This window comes from Lactuca virosa, chromosome 7, assembly GCF_052849685.1.
Source record: "Lactuca virosa cultivar CGN04683 chromosome 7, Lactuca_virosa_CGN04683_v6, whole genome shotgun sequence".
Lineage (NCBI taxonomy): Eukaryota > Viridiplantae > Streptophyta > Magnoliopsida > Asterales > Asteraceae > Lactuca > Lactuca virosa.
Genome location: NC_136432.1, coordinates 45383628 through 45403263, shown reverse-complemented (window position 1 = coordinate 45403263; position 19636 = coordinate 45383628). Strand labels below are relative to the sequence as shown.

General features: G+C 32.7%; 3 protein-coding genes and 1 non-coding gene across 6 annotated transcripts; all 4 read left to right on the top strand.

Moving 5' to 3' along the window:
- Nucleotides 1-5855: 5855 nt before the first annotated feature.
- LOC145125605 (senescence-specific cysteine protease SAG39-like) lies at nucleotides 5856-7592 on the top strand. Its single transcript, XM_079061040.1, has 3 exons — nucleotides 5856-6312; nucleotides 6488-6798; nucleotides 7277-7592. Exons 1-3 carry the CDS (start codon nucleotides 5862-5864, stop codon nucleotides 7565-7567), a joined length of 1053 nt encoding a protein of 350 aa, XP_078917166.1. The 5' UTR covers nucleotides 5856-5861; the 3' UTR covers nucleotides 7568-7592.
- Nucleotides 7593-9437: 1845 nt separating this feature from the next.
- APG7 (ThiF family protein) lies at nucleotides 9438-13704 on the top strand. The gene is made up of 15 exons (XM_079060328.1): nucleotides 9438-9598; nucleotides 10016-10185; nucleotides 10322-10536; nucleotides 10634-10825; nucleotides 10992-11046; nucleotides 11124-11218; nucleotides 11299-11488; nucleotides 11614-11719; nucleotides 11809-11953; nucleotides 12024-12182; nucleotides 12284-12472; nucleotides 12614-12823; nucleotides 12911-13026; nucleotides 13110-13269; nucleotides 13375-13704. The coding sequence occupies exons 2-15, from the start codon at nucleotides 10050-10052 to the stop codon at nucleotides 13540-13542; spliced, it is 2136 nt and encodes a 711-aa protein (XP_078916454.1). The 5' UTR covers nucleotides 9438-9598; nucleotides 10016-10049; the 3' UTR covers nucleotides 13543-13704.
- Nucleotides 13705-15262: 1558 nt separating this feature from the next.
- On the top strand, nucleotides 15263-15365 carry LOC145127917 (U6 spliceosomal RNA). Its single transcript, XR_013716524.1, has one exon. It is a non-coding gene; the product is annotated as a U6 spliceosomal RNA (small nuclear RNA).
- Nucleotides 15366-16330: 965 nt separating this feature from the next.
- LOC145125062 (UBP1-associated protein 2C-like) lies at nucleotides 16331-19385 on the top strand. 3 transcript variants are annotated; one of them, XR_013715784.1, is made up of 4 exons: nucleotides 16331-17252; nucleotides 17341-17727; nucleotides 18626-18835; nucleotides 18948-19385. XR_013715784.1 is itself a non-coding variant. In XM_079060553.1 (3 exons), exons 1-2 carry the CDS (start codon nucleotides 16415-16417, stop codon nucleotides 17724-17726), a joined length of 1224 nt encoding a protein of 407 aa, XP_078916679.1. In that variant the 5' UTR covers nucleotides 16331-16414; the 3' UTR covers nucleotide 17727; nucleotides 17889-18154. The 3 variants fall into 3 exon arrangements, 1 of the variants encoding a protein (XP_078916679.1); XR_013715783.1 differs by having other exon boundaries at nucleotides 18626-18858; XM_079060553.1 differs by lacking the exons at nucleotides 18626-18835; nucleotides 18948-19385 and adding an exon at nucleotides 17889-18154.
- Nucleotides 19386-19636: the final 251 nt, after the last annotated feature.

Genomic DNA, 19636 nt, shown 5'->3' with positions numbered 1-19636 from the left:
TTCCATAATGCTAGAAAGGCTAGATCTATGACGTACAAGCATAAAGTTTGAAGCTTTTTACCTTCTGGAGCTTCTAAGGCACAACACAGCTTCAGAACTACAAGCCAATCTCCTTCTTCAACTATTTGTTGCAATGACTTCACCTTCAATAGCTCAAAATACCCACCAACTCACTCTCACACACAAGAACTAGGGTTTGGGGATGTTTCTGGAAGATGGAGGCTGAGAAGGAGGAGAGAAAATGAGCCATAAGGATGTTTATATAGCCCCCAACCCGAGATATTAGGGTTTCCTTCTGTTATGAGTACGCCCAGAGTACTAGGGCGCGCCCTAGTACGCTCAACGTACCCTTATGTACGCGCAGTGTACTCCTCCCCGCCCTAAAATTACAATTTAGCCCTTATGCTCTTCATGGCTTTACCCTTCCATCCACAGGGACTACAAATGACAAAACTTGGGATGCTACAGTATGAAATTGTATATCCTTTGCATGATAGGATAAATGTATTGTTAGAGCACAATATGCTAGTTGACTAGGATAATTCCTTGTTATGCATATGCAGTGTAAGACACTTGGTGTCACGGTGTCCTGGAATGATAGAGTCTTGCATGTGGATTATATGATACTTCTAGGTATAGTAATTGGTTAGGGTAATGATAGTGTTGATTATTTGTTGAATGATTACCCTAAGGGTTATATATAGTTAAGATTGGATAGCCTAAGAACTCTTGTTGAATGAGGTCGTAATTGGATCTCATTGAAGCGCTCTGCCTTCGTACATGAATTGGGCCATCAACAAGGTGGCGGTTCGAGGGTGCTCCTAAACCCAATTAGGCGTAGTTGGGTCGAGGGGTTTGGCATCTCTTGTCCGTTATGCTTGGTTAAAATCCTTTAGTGTTTCTTTTGCCATCTATTTTTACAGTTACGACAAAAATACAATCTAAAACTTAATTTACAAACAGTTTAATTGTCCAAAATTTTTTTATAAACAATTTATAAAAATAACAAAACAGCCACCACAATTTATTACAACATGAACAATAAAAAAAAACTCAACCAAAAAACTATTTGGAAAAAAAACAATGTACTAACTCCTAACTAAAACTTTAATGATTTGTTTTATTAAGTCATCTGTGTAATTTAATAGCTCAATATTTTAAAATAAATCTGTTTACAAACCATAAAACTATCAAAATCAAACTTTTAACAATTATAATACTTTGATTGTTTTCAAGAGTGCAAAGAACAACAATCAATGTATTATATGTTAGATTTGAGAGGAGAATAAGGTTTTAGAAAATCTATAAGTAACTTGGATATTCTTGAAGAATCATATGAACATTTTCTGAATATGATATTTCAACCCTATGATTGGCTTACACGAAATTTGAATTATATGGTCAATCCTTCAAGGAATAATATCAAATAAAGACACTTATATAAGGCCATAAACTAGTAGTTTTCTTTATTTACAAAATTTAAATTTCTCTAATTACCAAAGATAAACATCAATCAACTTTAAATCTTATTTTGTTGAGGAAAATATAATGGAAAATATTATTTTGGATAATATTTTCTAATAATTGCCTTCAGACCTTCATCCCTTATTTATGAGATAAAATTAGTAGTTAATGTTGATTGGTGCTTATCCTTGGTAATCAGAGGAACCCGAATTCTATAAAAACCATAGTTTGTAGTCTCATATCAGTGCCTTGATTGGAGATTGTTCCTTGAAGGATTATCCCCAGGATCTGGATTTCGTGTAACCCACGCATAAGGTCGAACTATCATATTTAGAAAATGTTTACTAGACTCCAAATTTCATATTCGGAGAGTGTTCACACAATCCTTCAAGAAGATCCAAGTTACTTATCGATATTATATATATATATATATATATATATATATATATATATATATATATATATATATATATGACTTCCAAGTTCAAAAGTTAGAGATCTAGAGAAATGACTTCCATCATTAGCAGAAGAATATGCATTTTCTGTTGACTACTTTGAAGATGGTTTGTGTTCTGAGCACTTTTGCACCAAAAGCATAATAAGATGAAACTATAAACCAGATGACACTACAAGTGGGAGAATGATGACTACATTTGCAGAGACCATATTCTTAATTGTATGTCAGATCTTCTATATGATATATACCAAAATGTGGAGAGTACAATTATGGAATACCCTTGAGTTTAAGTATATCGCACGAGATGCTTCTAACAAGAAGTTTATGGTTAGCGGTTTTAATATCTATAAAATGATAGACTCGTGGCCTGTTATAGAATAATACAATGAAATCCTTTACATTATGGGTTAATTCACTCAACACAACATGAAAATGGATGAATGCATTGTTGTGTCGAGTGTGATTAATGATTTACCACCATCTTGAAAGGACTTTAAGCATACCTTAAAACATCAAAAGGAAGAGTTGTCAATGATACAACTTAGGAGTCACATACCGAACTAGGAATCACTTTGTGTCCAAGAATATGACAAAACCAAAAGGGAACCTGGTGTTAGAGAGTCTGTTGTCCACATGGTAGAAGTGAATAAGAACAATCAAAACCACAAAGAAAAAGACATTAAAACACAAGTATGATGGTCATAACAAACCAAGTAAGAAACCTTCTTTCCTTCCAAATTCTAACATTATACTAAAGTGATAAAATTATCTAAAATGGCTATGATACCACTTTTAGTATTTATGATTCTTAGTTTGGACTCTCAAACCATAAATATTAGAGGGTTGTTGTGACCAACGTTATGAGTGGCACTCCCCTAAGACTATACGGTGTTGGCAACGACAAGACCTGTTATGCATACGTGGCACCTCCACAACGCTGGTATAACATCGGGAACACCACCCCCGAATCCCGTTAAGGTATAAGGCGTTACTCAGGCGTGGTAACGGCAACAAAGGGCAACATCTGTTTTTTTCTTCCTTTCTCTGTGTTTCTTCTTTCTTGGCCTCACAAATGCGTCGAAGGATTGAAAGACCATCCCCAAAAAATGTGACAGAAAGAAATTGAGAGAAGATGATGATGTAGCGTGGGTATGGACGTAGCAATCTAATAATATATTTAAGATTTTAAGGTATAGCTTTTGTACTTTTTATTTGTAAGATTAAACATAATAAAAAATAAAAAAATATATTTAAATATGTTGACGAGTTGAAATCATTCTATAAATTTTTACCCCGACCCAATTTGTTTGATTAAACTAGTTCATAGGTTTGATATGTTAACTAAACATGTTCATAATCTTATCCCAACTAATTGTATTAAATTGATTTGTGTTTTAATGTTATATTATATTATTGAATTATTTCGATATCATATAATAATTTTTTTTTTAATGAGAGATCTAATATTTAAATTTCCATATACGTAGGAGTTAGGATTCGAAGATCCGTTAAGGCAAGGTAACCACTTGAGTATTGCACTGGAACAGTGGAACTTAGCACGAGTCTAAATCAAATTACTTTAAGCAAAGCGCCTGCAAGGCTACAAAAATATATGATAATTTTGTTAAAATTTTAATTTTAATTTTGTTTTACCTATTAATTAATACCATTATAAGTACTAATCGTATGAATTTTGCTTTATCAAAATAATTCATAAACATCTGAGAAATTAAATATCTTACTATTTTTTATTCCTACCAATCATCCTACTCATTTAAATGATATAGTATACTAAAATATCATTAAATTGCATTAAATGAGCATTAAATGTTACACATGTCACCATATAATTGGGTAGGAGGATTCGTAGGATAAAAAAGTGATATTTAATTTCTCTAAATGATTTTTTTTTGTCACATGTCACACTCTCATTGATTTGGCCACATGTCATTTTGTGGTCATTTTCAATTATTTTTTTTACATGGCATTTTGTGGTTTTTTCTATTTTATTAAATTTCACATAATATTTAAATATAGTAATTGCAATAAATGCAATTTCAACAATTGACTTTTTTTCTAATTTCAACATTTCTAAATTAAAACTTCATTAGTTTCCTTTGTTTATTTATTTAAATTATTTGTTTAAATTTTAAAGAGAAAAAAAAAACACTTTAATTTTAATAATTCAATATTTTTCTAATTTTTCTTATAAATTCAAACTTTTTCAAATGTTTAGAATTTTCATAATTATTTTTCTTTTGAATAAACTCATGTAATACATGAGTTTTACACCTAATATGGTTAATAATGAAAAAATAAATTGTATATTAATAATTGCTAATTGTGTCGGATATGATTGAGTAAGACCTAACTTCTTATTAGACCCAACAAGATGTATATCAAAGACTATAGAAACGAATAATAGGTTTCCGATATGGTATCAAACAGTTTGAATTGTATCAAGTTAGAGTCAACGTGTTATCAAAATTAGTAAAAAGGCATATTAAATAGCCTTAAGTCATCCTTATGTTTTGAACGTAATAGACCGCTAAAAAAAAGAAAACAAATACATCTGAGGTTTTTTTTTAAGTTCGCGATACTTATAAGTTATGATATCGTATTTTTTTTTTAACATATATGTAATCACTAATTGAGTTTTTGTGCATACTTGTTTCTTCTTTTATGCTATCTTTGTCAAGATTATCGTGTATGTTTAACTAAGAGCATCTCCAATATATGTTTTAACTAAGAGCATCTCTAATGGGAGGTTTTTTTTATAGTATATTACTATTTACTTTTTTTTTTAAATGAGCACTTAAAACCATTGGAGCAAACAACTTTTTTGCTTTTTTATTTTGACCACTCAATATATATTGAGTGATTAATATAGTATGATAACTTGTACATTTTAACCCCTTCCATTTTAAAGATATGTCATTTTATAACTAATTTGTAATATTGTCAATGTTTTTGTTGTATTTTTATAACTAAAACATAATAATTTTTCATATTTTAAGTATATAAATAAAGACTCGGTATAGTTGTATTATATATTTTCATATTAAGATATGATTTGTGTTTAAAAAAAGATTAATTAAATTAGATGTTCTATAAAACATTTTAGATAGATGAAGGTAAATTAGTTAAATTTATAGAAAATCTATTAAAATAAGTTCAACCATTGGAGAAGTCATTTATTTAGAGGTCAAAATTAATAGATAATGAGGTGACAATTACTTTAAGCTATAACATGGGTTAACAACTGGAGATGCTCTAAGACTTAAAAAATATCAACGAGTATAAGCCATAAAAAACTTCAATTTTTTTTAATAACAAACGTTCAATAAAATTCTATCTTAGGGTATAGTTTAAGATTTAATGTTTAAAAAATATGTAATAATTTTAAAATTAATGTTAACAAACTTATATGTTAGACTAATTATAATTGAATAAGATATTCGGTTTGTATACAATAAGAATTGACTTCTAGTATACCGAGTTTCTTATTTGAATATAAAATTATAACCTATCTCCTTTGATATTGAGTTTAAAATTACGTCGTATATAATAAATCTTAACTAAAAATAAGTAATTTTGCATGAATTTAACGTATATATAACCAAGACCAAATAAAATGGTTAATATATTTTGTTCATTTGTCTAAATTTCATAAATTACTAACATATTAAACACCATATAAAAGTTATTAATACAGTAACTACACATATTAATATTACATTTTAAAGTGACATATTGAGTAAAATAAAACTAATTTAATATATATATATATATATATATATATATATATATATATATATATATATATATATGATTTATAAAAATTATTAAACCAATAAGCATGGAGCCTATCAAGAAAATTGCCTATAAAACCCCCATCCATGCATGCCATATAACCCCCACCAACAATCCAACATCAAACATGACCAGCTCACACCAAAAGGGCTCGATCCTAGTCATGACCTTGGCCTTGCTCATGCTTCTAGTAGCCATGGCCTCCCTAGCCACTTCACGCACCCTCAACGACCCAACCATGATAGCCAGACACGAGCAGTGGATGGCTCATCACGGGCGTATTTATACAGATGAAAATGAAAAACAACTACGTTTTCAGATATTTAAAAGCAACGTCGCCTATATTGAGGCACATAATGCGCGTTCAAACCAAAGTTACACACTTGAAGTCAATAAATTCGTTGATTTAACAAATGATGAGTTTCGCGCTTCACGTAACGGTTATAAAAAACAACCAGATTCAGATTCACGTGTGGTGTCTGGTTTATTTCGTTACGCGAATGTAAGTGCGGTACCAGATGAAGTTGATTGGCGAAAAGAAGGCGCGGTAACACCCGTTAAGGACCAAGGCGATTGCGGTAAATTTGTTTTTTTTTTGTCATATCTGCAATACATAGTACACAACACACACTAAACAATATACATACATACTATGATACCACCATATTAGATATATAGATTGTCCTTTTTAGTTTCCTCAACAAAAAGAGCCATTAAGTATATTTATTGATGCGTTTTTTTTATTGGAAACAGGATGTTGTTGGGCCTTTTCGGCGGTGGCAGCCATGGAAGGAATTAACAAGCTTGAAAATGGGAAACTGGTGTCGTTGTCGGAGCAAGAACTAGTTGACTGTGATATCGATGGCATTGATCAAGGCTGTGAAGGAGGTCTAATGGAGAACGCTTTCCAGTTTATTGAAAAACGAAAGGGTCTAGCGGCGGAATCTGTCTATCCATACACCGGAGAAGATGGGATCTGCAACACCAAGAAAGCAGCCATTCCGGCGGCCAAAATCTCCGGCCATGAGAAAGTTCCGGCCAACAACGAAAAAGCTCTGTTGCAAGTAAGTAATATATTTACTACCAAAAGAATTACAAACTTGATTTAATATATAATATTCTTATATATTTACTAATAAGACAAAGGAGAAACTTATGGAATAAAAACACGTACCTACGCATAGGTTCATTATGTTGTGGATGTTTCTAATACGTAAATATGTGAAATTGAAAAATTGATCTTTTTGACAAAATATGTATTTTCATAGAATCTTGAATTAGAGGATGTTTGAGACGTGGATTTGCATATTGATTAACAAAGTTTCAAGAATCAATAGAATAATATAATAAAAAATATATTTAATTGAAAAGTTTAATGTTGACGGAATAATTTCATATTTACCCAAAAACTACAGTCTATATAACAACACGTTACTACAACATATATAACAACTCGTTGTTTATTTATCATATTTTATTATTATTATCTGAGCATTAAAAAAACAGAATTATAGTTAAACATAATTTTTTTTACTGATGCAGGCTGTAGCAAACCAACCTGTTTCTATTGCCATTGATGCAAGTGGATATGATTTCCAGTTTTATTCGGGAGGCGTTTTTACTGGAAGTTGTGGAACTGAGCTTGACCATGCTATAACTGCAGTTGGATATGGGGCTACGATGGATGGGACCAAATATTGGCTAATGAAGAACTCATGGGGTGCATCATGGGGAGAGAACGGGTATATACGAATAAAAAGAGATAGCTTGGCGAAAGAAGGATTGTGTGGTATCGCTATGGATCCTTCTTATCCCGTTGTTTCAAAAGCATGAAGTATTTAGACAAAAGATGTTGATATTTAAGTGTGTATATGTCATTTATATTGAACTTATGTTAAAGTTACATTGATTAAATGTGGTTTTATATTAGTCGATCAAAATGTAAATAAACCTTGTAAAGATCAAATTATATAAACCTTGTAAAGTTAAAATAATTTAATGTGATTATATATAAGGTTGCTTTTGTTTTGGTTATTGTCATTTGACAATCTCATTCTATAAAACTTATATCACCCGGACATGTTAGAAGTTATTAGGAACGTAGTTAGTATGGAGCAGTCAACTTTCGTTAAAAGCTGTAAAATTCTAAACAACGGACGCGTCACGTGGCCAAGTATTCAGGCCCGACCCAGACGGTAGGCAATGTGGACGGTCGCCCAAGGCCCATGTTTCTAAGGAGTCCAAAAAATCTAGAGTATATGGTATATATAGAGAAAAAAATTAACTTATCTAAAATTCTAGAAGTATTTTTCTTTAAATTAGTTGTTTTTGTAATGTCGTGACAATATTTTTGCTTTTTAATATTAATAGTGAATTTTTTAACGGTATGCTTATTTTCGATTTAATTTTATTATATCTATGATTCCGGGGACCTATTTTTTTCTTTCGCCCTGAGATCACTATATTTTTGGACCGACCCTACAAGTATTGGCTCATGAAGAACTCACCGGGTGCATCGTGGGGAGAGAAAGGGTATATACAAATAAAAAGAGATGTATTGACGAAAGAAAAATCGTGTGTTATCACCAAGCATCATCCGTATCCGATTGTTTGAAAAGAATTAATAAAGTTTCAAACAAAGGCGTTAAATGACATTTAAGTATGCACATGTCATCTAAATTCATCAAATCACATTCAAGTTACATTATTTTTATATCATTTGAATAAAAATGCTTGCAAACTTGTATACTTTAAAATAAATTAATGTGATTATATATACATAAGATTGTTTTTGTTTTGGTTACTTGAAAATCACTTCGTATAATACTCATACTTCCTTTGTAAAGTATTTCTCGTTTTAAAAACAATGTATTTCTCGTTTTTTATTGATGATAAAAGCATGATTAATTTCACTTGCCTTTATGCCACTTCCACTTTAAAAGAAAGATAAGTCCTAACTCCTAAATAACTTTGTCACTTTCCTTAAATAAAAACAAAAACGGTCAGAAAACTTTCACACTATTTAAAAAGTAATTAAAAAAAATATGTACTTATTTATGTATAACTGATAATTCCCCTTGAATCATTAACTGTATTAATGAGTGTATAATTTTTTTAAACTAGCTACTCTAATCTAGATTTAATCAAACACTTAGACTGTGTTTGGTGTGCTACAAGTAATTATTTTTCGAGCTTTTTATGTTATTGTGTTTTGTAAGCCAAAAAGTAGCTTATAAACTAGCTTTTTGAAAAGCGACTTATACTAGCTTTTTAGGTAAATTTTCCAAATACACTCCTTAATTAATTATAGAAACACATACTCTTACATGTCATTTTATGTAATTTTATATATTTCAGCTAGTTTTACCAAACCTTATTTTTTATCAGTTATCATCTAATTTTTTATTTAACAACTAGCTTTTCAGCTATCAACTAGCTTTTCAGCTAAAAACTAGATTTTCAACTATTACGTCAAACATAGTCTTAATTTACTTCTGACATCACAGATACACATCAGAGAGGACAATATCTCATACCATTGGTTTGAAGCCAAAAAGATAAATACAAAAGATAAAAATAAACTAGCCAAAAATACAAGATTTAAAATCAAAATCATATATTTATCTTTTATATGTGATATTGCGATTTAAAGAAAATAGAAAATACTATAAAAATATACATTGCTTTGTTTCTCCCTCAATCCGAAATTGGACTCTAAAAAGGTCAAAACTTCATATAGACTAGCTGAAGTCTTCTCGATTTACGTTTCTCATACTTCATTTCCCCTCTATATTTTCTAGAATCTGATTGATTATCGAAGTTTCATCGGTACAGTTCGTCTCCAATCCAGTTCACGCGAATCAGGTAAAATTTTCATCATCTTTGATGTTTAGAATGCAATTCTAGAACCCTAACATTAGCTCCACGGTCGAGGGTAGTGTGTTATTAGGGATTTGTAATTATTTAGATAAGTCGAGATGTAATTGACGTTACATATCTTCATCTTGTTATTTCTGTTTCGATTTCGATTGGCAATTTTTGGAATATGTGTTCGAAAATATAGTTCTCGCTGTGTTGATCGACTCTCTCTGCTATTTCTCGTCGAAACAAATTGTATAGTGTAATCCAATCCGACTCCATAGCATCCAACATTAAATTGATCCAACTACATCATGATTTCTACGAATCACTATGAAACAAAGCTGTTGGTGTTAATTATAAATTTTTATATTGTTGAATTATCACCAAAGATTGTTGGCTAACTTGGTATGGAATTGGCAGCTGGAGTAAGACGCTATAGATCATATCAGCAAACATGGCGGGAACTGAGAATGGGCCTATTCTGCAATTTGCACCCTTTCAGAGTTCTGTGGATGCCGGTTTTTGGCATGAATTATCTTCGTTGAAACTCAACAAATTAAAAACTGATGAATCTCCAATCCCAATAACCGGTATGTTGCTTTATCTTCTAGTCTTTTCCCATGTATTGTAATATTAATGTTGATGAAGTTATTACCATATTTCAATACTTGAAACAAGTCAAGATACTTATATTGTTTGTATTGACTGTTAATGATATCCTTGTAGGTTATTACACACCTTGCTCCAATTCTCAAGTATCAAGCCATCTAACTCTGCTTACTGAATCCTTGCCAACTGACCCAACTGATGAACAACAAGCCAAAACAAGTCATGGGAACAGAAACAAATGCTCTGTGCCTGGCATTCTTTACAACACAAACACATTAGAAGGGTATTACGCTCTGGATAAACAAGCTCTGTTAAAGGCTGAAGCAAAGAAGGTATGATCAAACACAATTATGTTCTTTTGTTAAAACTCTATTTAATAATCCATTTTTCAGTTATACATGAATGTAATATCAAAATCTTGAATGCCAGATTTGGGATGATATTCAATCTGGAAAAGCAGAGGAGGACAGTTCTGTCCTTTCAAGGTTCCTTCTTATATCATTTGCAGACCTCAAGAAATTTAACTTCTATTACTGGTTTGCTTTTCCTGGTATCGTTCTTGACCCTCCAGCAACTTTGGTTGATTTGAAGCCAGCATCAAAATGGTTCACCCCAAAAGAGGTTTGACCATATATATATATATATATATATATATATATATATATATATATATATATATATATATATATATATATATATATATATATATATATCCATTTCCCTTTGTAAATCAACTTTGTTGTTTTTATTACTTAAAGATGTAGCATTGTTCTTTCATAACATACAGGCTGAATCTGTGTCTGCATCCTGTAATGAGTGGCGTATGTCAAGTTTAACAGCAGGTAGAGTCATTTTATGTATGTATATATGTGATGTGAGTACTTTGGATTCAAATTTGCTGAAAGACATGATTTTGTAGGTGTGCCATTCTTTTTGGTCTCCATTTCTTCAAATTCACAAGCTGCTATTAGACCTTTGAAGGACTTTGAAACTTGTCAACGTGAAGGGCATAAGGTGAACACACATCTATCTTTTTAAAAGACGTAAATGCCCTCCTAGTCTTCTTCTAAAAGGGTCTTTGTTTTTGGTGACAGATGCTCTTTGGTTTCTATGATCCTAGTCATCTTCCAAACAACCCTGGATGGCCTCTTCGCAACTTTCTTGTCTTCATTTCTGCAAAATGGAACCTGAAAAAGATTCAGTTTTTATGCTATCGTGAGAACCATGGGTTTGCTGATTTGGGTTTATCCCTTGTTGGTGAAGCTCTGATCCAACCTTCACAAGGTAGATCAGCCAAAATTGGGTAACAAGTCAACTCTTTTAAAAGTCAAATTCTTGACTCTTATAATCTCCAAGTGTTTCTTGCAACATGAAATGTCTTTTTTTTTTTTTACTTTTATTTGAATCAGCATGGCAAGATCAAGATCATGTGCCTAATGCAGTTGGATGGGAACTGAATAAAGGGAAAAGATCATCTAGATGCATTAACCTATCTACTTCCATGGACCCCACTAGGTATATTGGGTGGTGTAGTCTGTACTCTGTAGTGTGTTTCTTATGTGTTGTTTTTTAATTTTAATGTAAGTGTGATTAAATTTTTACAGGATGGCTATATCGGCTGCAGATCTGAATCTAAAACTGATGATGTGGCGAGCACTGCCATCTTTGAACTTGACCATGTTGTCTACTACCAAGTGCCTTCTGTTGGGAGCCGGGACCCTTGGATGCCAGGTGGCCCGCATGCTTATGGTGAGTCTTTCCATTTCTAAAAATTGCAACAAGGGTATAATTGTAATTTACAATTGGTGTATATCTGAAGGCATGGGGTGTGCGAAAAATAACATTGGTGGATAGTGGTAAAGTCGCCATGTCAAATCCATTAAGACAATCCCTATACACCTTGGAAGATTGTCTCAATGGTGGTGATTTCAAAGCCTTGGCAGCAGTTAAAAGTCTGAAACGAATTTTTCCAGCTGTGGTAATTAATTTAATCTCTTCCTTTTGAAAACTATATTATTATTATTATTATTATTATTATTATTATTATTATTATTATTTACTTTTGATATTTGTTTGTAGGAAGCAGAGGGTGTAGTGATGGCAATACCTATGCCAGGGCATCCAGTTGCTAGACAAGAAGAGGAAAAAGTGGTTGATGACTGCAAACGTCTTTCTGATTTAATCGAGTCTCATGATGCTGTTTTTTTGTTGACTGATACACGCGAAAGTAGGTGGCTTCCAACTCTTTTATGTGCCAATGCTAATAAGGTTAGTCTTGTACTTTTCTGCTTCACTGTTGTACTTACTTTATTATTCTAATACTGATGCTGATGCATTTGGATTCGACAGTTTCCTAGTAATATAGAAAAATTACCATTATGCCCTTGATAGTTTTAGTTTAATGTTCAGGTTACAATTACGGGTGCATTGGGGTTTGATAGTTTCTTGGTAATGCGCCATGGTGCGGGCCCACTACTCAGCAGAAATACACCATCAAAAGCTGAGACTGTTGTTGGCTCTTCTTTATCTGCTGGTGTTGAAGAAATGTCACTGGGACAGAAAGATAGCAAGCCGAGACTCGGTTGTTACTTTTGTAATGACGTTGTTGCCCCTGTGGATGTATAACATTTACTTTACTTCTTTCCTTTTAACTCTTATTTTAATAGATAAAACTGAGATTTCATTTTTGTAATTTTTAAAATGCAGTCAACAGCTAACCGCACTTTGGACCAACAATGCACGGTTACACGTCCTGGACTTGCCCCTATTGCATCCGCCCTTGCGGTTGAACTTTTGGTTGGGATTTTGCATCATCCTCATGGGTAAGGGTATTTTTGGAACAAAACCAAACATATTCCTTTTATTTTTTTATTTTGGAAATTTTGGTGCATGTATTTTTGTACAGGATATCAGCAAAAGCCGAATTTGGAAACTCTTTGGATAGTGTAAACAGCGAACAAGCTCTTGGGATATTACCACATCAAATCCGTGGGACCCTCTCGCAGTTTTCTCAAATGATACTTGTGGGCCATTCCTCAAATAGCTGCACTGCTTGTTGCCCGATTGTAAGTTTTCTTTTTCACACAATATATGAAAATACAATAAAGAATAATGTTATATTATCTTTGTATGGGCAAATTTGTAATTTTGTTCAACATTTTTTTTTTCAGGTGGTTTCGGAGTATAGGAAAAGGGGACTGGAATTTGTTCTAGAAGCTATTAATCATCCTACTTATTTGGAGGATTTAACGGGACTAACGGAGCTCATGAAATCAGCAAACTCTTTTGAACTTGACTGGGATAACGAGACTGATGATGATGATTGTGTTGAAATCTGACACTGTTTTTATGGCACGTGGCTAACTCTTTGTGATGAAATACGTTGACAATTGTACAAAAACTGGAAATTTAACCAACTTCTTTATGGATGGATTACTTTGTGGAAATAACAGTTAGACCCTTCTGTTATTGGATAAATACGATTGTGTCTGGTTCATTTATCCGTGAAACAACAAAAATGGTCCTTTGATGATATTCGATTTTCATTTATCTTCTTTTATGAAAATAGTTTACCACTTTCCAAGTGACCATGCAAAGGGGACAGTCCCTTAAATCTCTTTTTTTGTCGTATTTGGATCAAATTCCCATTATATAAAGTATGAATTGTGCATCATCTAACTTATATTAGATTACAATTTAAATCTCTATTTGACATTCATCTTTAATTCCAATTACATTAAATAGCTATAACACTGAAATCAACAACAATTTCTAATTGTTGAACAAGTTATATGTAAAATTTTATTTAGAAAAAGATAAAACATCACATAAACAAATACTTAAACATCTTTTCTCTAATCTTAACTATCAATTATTTATGAGTTCTTACCAACATCGTTAAATATGTAAATTAAATTCTCTCTATTAAAAAAACAAATTATATACAAAAAAATAATTATTGAAAGTGTTGATAACACAAATAACCTCAATGAATGCTATGGCCATATTTTCAACCTTTACGTTAAATAACTACATATTTTATTAATGTAATTTGTTTTGAAAAAAAATGTTTTATAAACGAGTTCCCACAATAAAAGTTTTCAAACAAAGGTGTAAAGGACCTTATGTTTTATATCTTAACCAGTTAGTTAATAAACAATGTCGAACCATTAAGCATTTTAGGGAAACACATATTTGAGATTACTTGGAAACACATATTTGAGATTACTTTTACATACTTTTTGCAAAAGGAGTTTCTTAAAATGTGTTTGGATTAGTTTTTGAGGGACAAAAGACAAAAGTTATTTTTAGAAAAATGTCTGGTTTAACTTTTACATGTAAAATGACTAAAAAGGAGATACTTAAAAAGTGTTTGGTTAGTTATAATAGGTATAAATGTAATTTACTTTGTAAAATGTTAAAAAGTTACAAAAGATAGAATTTCATAACTTTTGAAAAAACATATTTTTGTTCATGGTAAAAAATTGTTTTAAAAGAACTTTTCCACTTGCCAAATATATTTTGGACTTTTTTATTTTGATTTTTTTAGAAAAGTTAAAGTTCTATAAGTCGTTTTAGAAAGAATGCCTTAACTTTTAAGAGGCCATATTTTACCTCTGAATCGATCAGAGGTTATACATATGCTGGACCATTCATTTATGTAAGGGATAATGACTTAGGAGGGTAATTAGGTTTCTAGTTTGTCCGTATTAGGTCACTAAGGTTTTTTTTGTGCGTATTAGACCAATATGGTTGTTATTACCGTTTAAAAATAGTCCTTTTTACCGGTTTCTTCATGTTTAACCGGTAAAAAGGACTATTTCTAAACGGTAATAACAACCATATTAGTCTAATACGCACAAAAAAAAACCTTAGTGACCTAATACGGACAAATTGGAAACCTAATTACCCTCCTAAGTCATTAACCCTAATTTTAAAGACATTGAGAATATATGACCATCAACAGTAAACTAGTTCGTTTAGAACTCGCGTCGTCCCATATCGACCAGAAGAAGAACATGCTACTCCTCTATATGGCGAAGCTCTTCATCTATAGTCGTCCCTTCGGGGACATCCGATAAAATTGGAACGATACAGAGAAGATTAGCATGGCCCCTGCGCAAGGAGGACACGTACAAATCGAGAAATGGTCCAATTTTTTTTTAAACCCTTTGTCGTCTTCTCTGAAACCCTAATTCTCTTTTCAAATGCTAATAGAGTTCAATTGCAATTCTTACGTTTCAGTAGATGAACTACTGAAGTCATGATCAGACAACATGTGGATTTCATGGTCAGATTGATCTTCTTGTTGATGTCTTCAACCATTTGTGCCAAGTAAGGGTGATCTTTCTTTCTATAAAGTCTCCTTTAAGTTTTTTACTTTTCATGTCATTAAGTTTCATGCTTTATAAACTTCCGTTTATGTGTTGTATATAGTCTGTATGTGTTTGTTTATGTGCTGATTTTTTATTCATTTTGCAACTTCAGTTTCTTAGTTCATGTTGTGGTTTTGCTGTTTATAAAATAATTGATAATAGGCATCATTTGCAAGTCCCTGTTGGTTTTACATTTCTATTCGTTATCAAATGTAGACATTGATGGGAGGTATCAAAGTGAGATTGTTTTTGTACATATGAATGTGTTCATGTAAACATTTAAATGACAAAAAAGAAGTTATTGATAAAATGTTGCATATTTATGTAATGAAGATCATCAATCATATGAGTTTTTGGACTTGGAAATTCTGGAAGGGTTGTGTGATAAGTTTAAATGGAAGCAACTATTTTCAGTCAAACAAGTCAGTCACATTGATTAGTAAGCGTGTTTTCTAAATAATTAGGGTTAATGACTTAGGAGGGTAATTTAGTTTCCAGTTTGTCCGTATTAGGTCACTAAGTTTTTTTTGTGCGTATTAGACCAATATGGTTGTTATTACCGTTTAGAAATAGTCATTTTTACCGGTTTCTTCCTATTTAACCGGTAAAAAGGACTATTTCTTAACGGTAATAACAACCATATTGGTCTAATACGTACAAAAAAAACCTTAGTGACCTAATACGGACTGGAAACCTAATTACCCTCTAAGTCATTATCCCTTTATGTAATTTAGAATTTAGAGCTATAGCCTATAGGTATCAGCTGGGCCTTTCATTTCACCTTTATCAGGGTTTCTCTGTCGCGTTAGGGTTTACAGTTCACCGGCGGTAAGAAATGGATCTTTCGAAGAAGAGAAAAATGGAGGAGAACGGCCAATACACCACCGATGTCACAAACGACGTCGCGACTCCGCCGTTATTCTCCTCTATAACTCTCACTCCACAGGATGCGCGGAAGATCTTGGAATCCTTCACTAAGGAACAGCTCCTCGACGTTTTACAAACTGCCGTCGTACGCGACGTTGCCGTTCTAGACGCCGTTCGTTCGGTAGCAGACTCCGATCCTACCCAACGTAAACTTTTCATCCGCGGTATCGGTTGGGAAACAACCACGGATAAGCTTCGATCGACCTTTTCGGCTTTTGGGGAACTTGAAGAGGCTATCGTAATAACTGATAAAAATACTGGAAAATCGAAAGGTTATGGATTTGTTACTTTTAAACATATAGACGGCGCGGTTTTGGCTCTGAAAACACCAAGTAAGAAGATCGATGGTAGAATTACGGTTGCGCAGTTAGCGGCGTCTAGGGATTCAGCTAATGTTGATGTGTCAACGAGGAAGGTGTACGTTGGCAATGTCCCGTTTGAGATATCATCGGAGAGATTACTGAGTCATTTTTCATCATATGGGGAGATAGAAGAAGGACCGTTAGGGTTCGATAAACAGTCAGGGAAGCAAAAGGGTTTTGCTTTTTTTGTTTATAAAACTGAGGAAGGGGCGAGGAATTCACTTGTGGATTCAATCAAGAACATTGATGGGCACCAGGTTATGTGTAAAATGGCTACTGATGGGAGGAAGGGGAAAGTAAGTGGTCCACAAGTGTCTAATGGGAGACCTGTTGATTCCGCTCGATCAATGCCAGGTTCCATGAACGCCGGCTATGGTATGCCAGGTTAGATTTTTTGTGAACTCCTTTAATATCTCTTTTTTTATGTTCAAATTGAGCTTTATAAAAGAGCTCATACAATGGCGGATTCCAGGTGGGATAACATCGTATGGTGGGTACTCCAGTGGACCTCCATTGCCTCATCAAAATCCGCAACTGAATTCTTCAATGCCTTCGTCAATGAGCAGTGGTCCAGGTTATGGGAGTCAAGGGCCACCCTCATATGGCGGTGGTGGTGGGTATGCTGGTGGTGGATACGGTAGTGGTGGTGGCTCACATTATGGTGGTGATACAGCCCTGGATCATCCTGGGCTTAACAATTATCCATCTTCTATGAACAGATTGCCCCCATCTCAGGGTGGATACAGTGATGGTGGAAGTTATGGTTCTTCAGCTTACTCAACACAACCTAACCTTCCACCTGGTGGTCCGAGAGTCCCTCATGGTGGGATGTACCAGAGTGGCCCACCATATTATTGAGGTAGTGTTATGCTCTCATATATGTCATACCATCTATGTGAGGCTAAGAATGATAGTTTATATAAGTTGAAGTATTACTATTACTTGTTTAGATCTTAATCTGCTGTTGGTGTTAGAATAATAGAATTTGTTGTTAAATGTGTATACATGAACATGATTCAGGTTTTTGAGAAGTTGCTTGGTTGTTGGAGGCAAATGCTTGATTTCATGAATGATTGCTGACAATGGTTGCTGCTTTACTCACTCTATATAATGCCTATATATGACTTCCTGCTTTTCTGATACAATAATATGTCTCTTAATATTCTTATGTTTACAGTGGTTTTGTAACTTATTCTGATGCAACATGTTTTCTTGTAGCATATCACATTGATTGTAATAAGTTTTGACCATGTGGTTGCTACCTTTTAGATGGTTTTTATGTGCAATATCTCTTCTTTCTTGGTTTTAATGTTTCTCTTTTTTTTGTGTGTGCTTCTTGTGGTTAGATGTCTATTGCCTTCTATAATTGTATTTTTTTTTTTAATTTTTATTTTTATCTGAGAAAATGACAAGCTAGGGGAAATGGAAGGAATTTTAACTGATTTTGTCTACTAAGTTGTTATTTTTGCATTTTGTAAAAAGAAACGTCTATGTATAATAACAGCTTGCAGTTATATTTATAAAACTTCTGGAATTGTACTAATATAAAATTTTACTGTGTATGATGATTTTGATTATCATGAATTGTGATTCCATCTATCAATTGTGTTTGTTTTTGGTTTTTTTTTTTGAACAAAGTTATGTGTTTTATTATTCACCATATATGCTTTTTGAGTAGAAAAGTTTAGCATACTTTTATGTGCTTGAAATCCATGTACATGAAGGATCTTGTGTTGTGTTCTTACATGACAAAACAGGTTATAGGTTATACTCCATTTGACAAAAATTGCAATCTTTTGTATCACCCAAAAAAGTTGGGGCATGGATTTGCTCTTGATCTATAGTGAGTGCAAAAGACGAGAATGCCCTTTGCATCTTCATCATTGAAAATAGCCCTAAAAAGCTTGTCTGTTTTGGTCCCTTCCTGTAACAAACGCTGCACAAAAGATTAGATAGAGAACTTTGAGGTATCATGGATCAAGAATATCTGGTATTATTTATTTATTTATGTTTTTACTTTCTGGTGGTTTGTTATCTTATTTTGATTATCTAAAGGTGCATTTACTTTGATATGAACAGATTCCTTTGGTTTAGTTCCAATTGAGCTACTGTGTTTCCAAGAATTAGATAAAGACACTCATTTCTGCTCTATGTCGGAATCGGAATTGGAAATGGAAATGGGGAATTGAAGTTTTGGAATTTTGTTTTGATGTTCACCAAACCAAAGTTAACATTGGTTGCTCAAAGTAGAAATTGGAAAAAAGGGAACAAAAAGTTTAAAGCTTATGGTCGAATATCCTTTGTAGATTTTTGTTTGATGTTAGTTGTACATATAGTTTTGATACCCTTGCATATGGGTCAGAATCGAATAATGAAATAATTTGAGAGAGGAAAAACATGTGCAATTGTCGATACAAATATTTTATCTTGACACAAAGACGTGAAACATGGATCTCCGTGGTGTTTGAAAGTTTGACTATGATGTAAATAAGTTAATCAAAAAAGTGCTTTAGACTATGTTCTTATTTCACATCGAAATTGTGCAAAATGTGAGAAGTATATAAACCTATTTGTGGACGTCCTACCTATAGCATGAATGTAGTTCGAAAACTAGTTGATAGCCGATACAAAATGACGTTTGCTAAAATTAGCTAATAAACTAGTTGAAATAAATAAAATGAAACATTCGAAATGACCATTTTACAAATTTCCAAATATTATTGCTTTAGGATATGCAACATTCGACATGACTAATTTACCCATTGATC

Coding starts and splice junctions, on each gene's coding strand:
- LOC145125062 (XM_079060553.1), top strand. CDS start 16,415: ATGGATCTTTCGAAGAAGAGAAAAATGGAGGAGAACGGCCAATACACC. Junction 17,253..17,340: donor CGCCGGCTATGGTATGCCAG/GTTAGATTTTTT, acceptor GGCGGATTCCAG/GTGGGATAACATCGTATGGT.
- APG7 (XM_079060328.1), top strand. CDS start 10,050: ATGGCGGGAACTGAGAATGGGCCTATTCTGCAATTTGCACCCTTTCAG. Junction 11,720..11,808: donor ACTTCCATGGACCCCACTAG/GTATATTGGGTG, acceptor AAATTTTTACAG/GATGGCTATATCGGCTGCAG. Junction 13,027..13,109: donor ATTTTGCATCATCCTCATGG/GTAAGGGTATTT, acceptor ATTTTTGTACAG/GATATCAGCAAAAGCCGAAT.
- LOC145125605 (XM_079061040.1), top strand. CDS start 5,862: ATGACCAGCTCACACCAAAAGGGCTCGATCCTAGTCATGACCTTGGCC. Junction 6,313..6,487: donor TAAGGACCAAGGCGATTGCG/GTAAATTTGTTT, acceptor TATTGGAAACAG/GATGTTGTTGGGCCTTTTCG. Junction 6,799..7,276: donor ACGAAAAAGCTCTGTTGCAA/GTAAGTAATATA, acceptor TTACTGATGCAG/GCTGTAGCAAACCAACCTGT.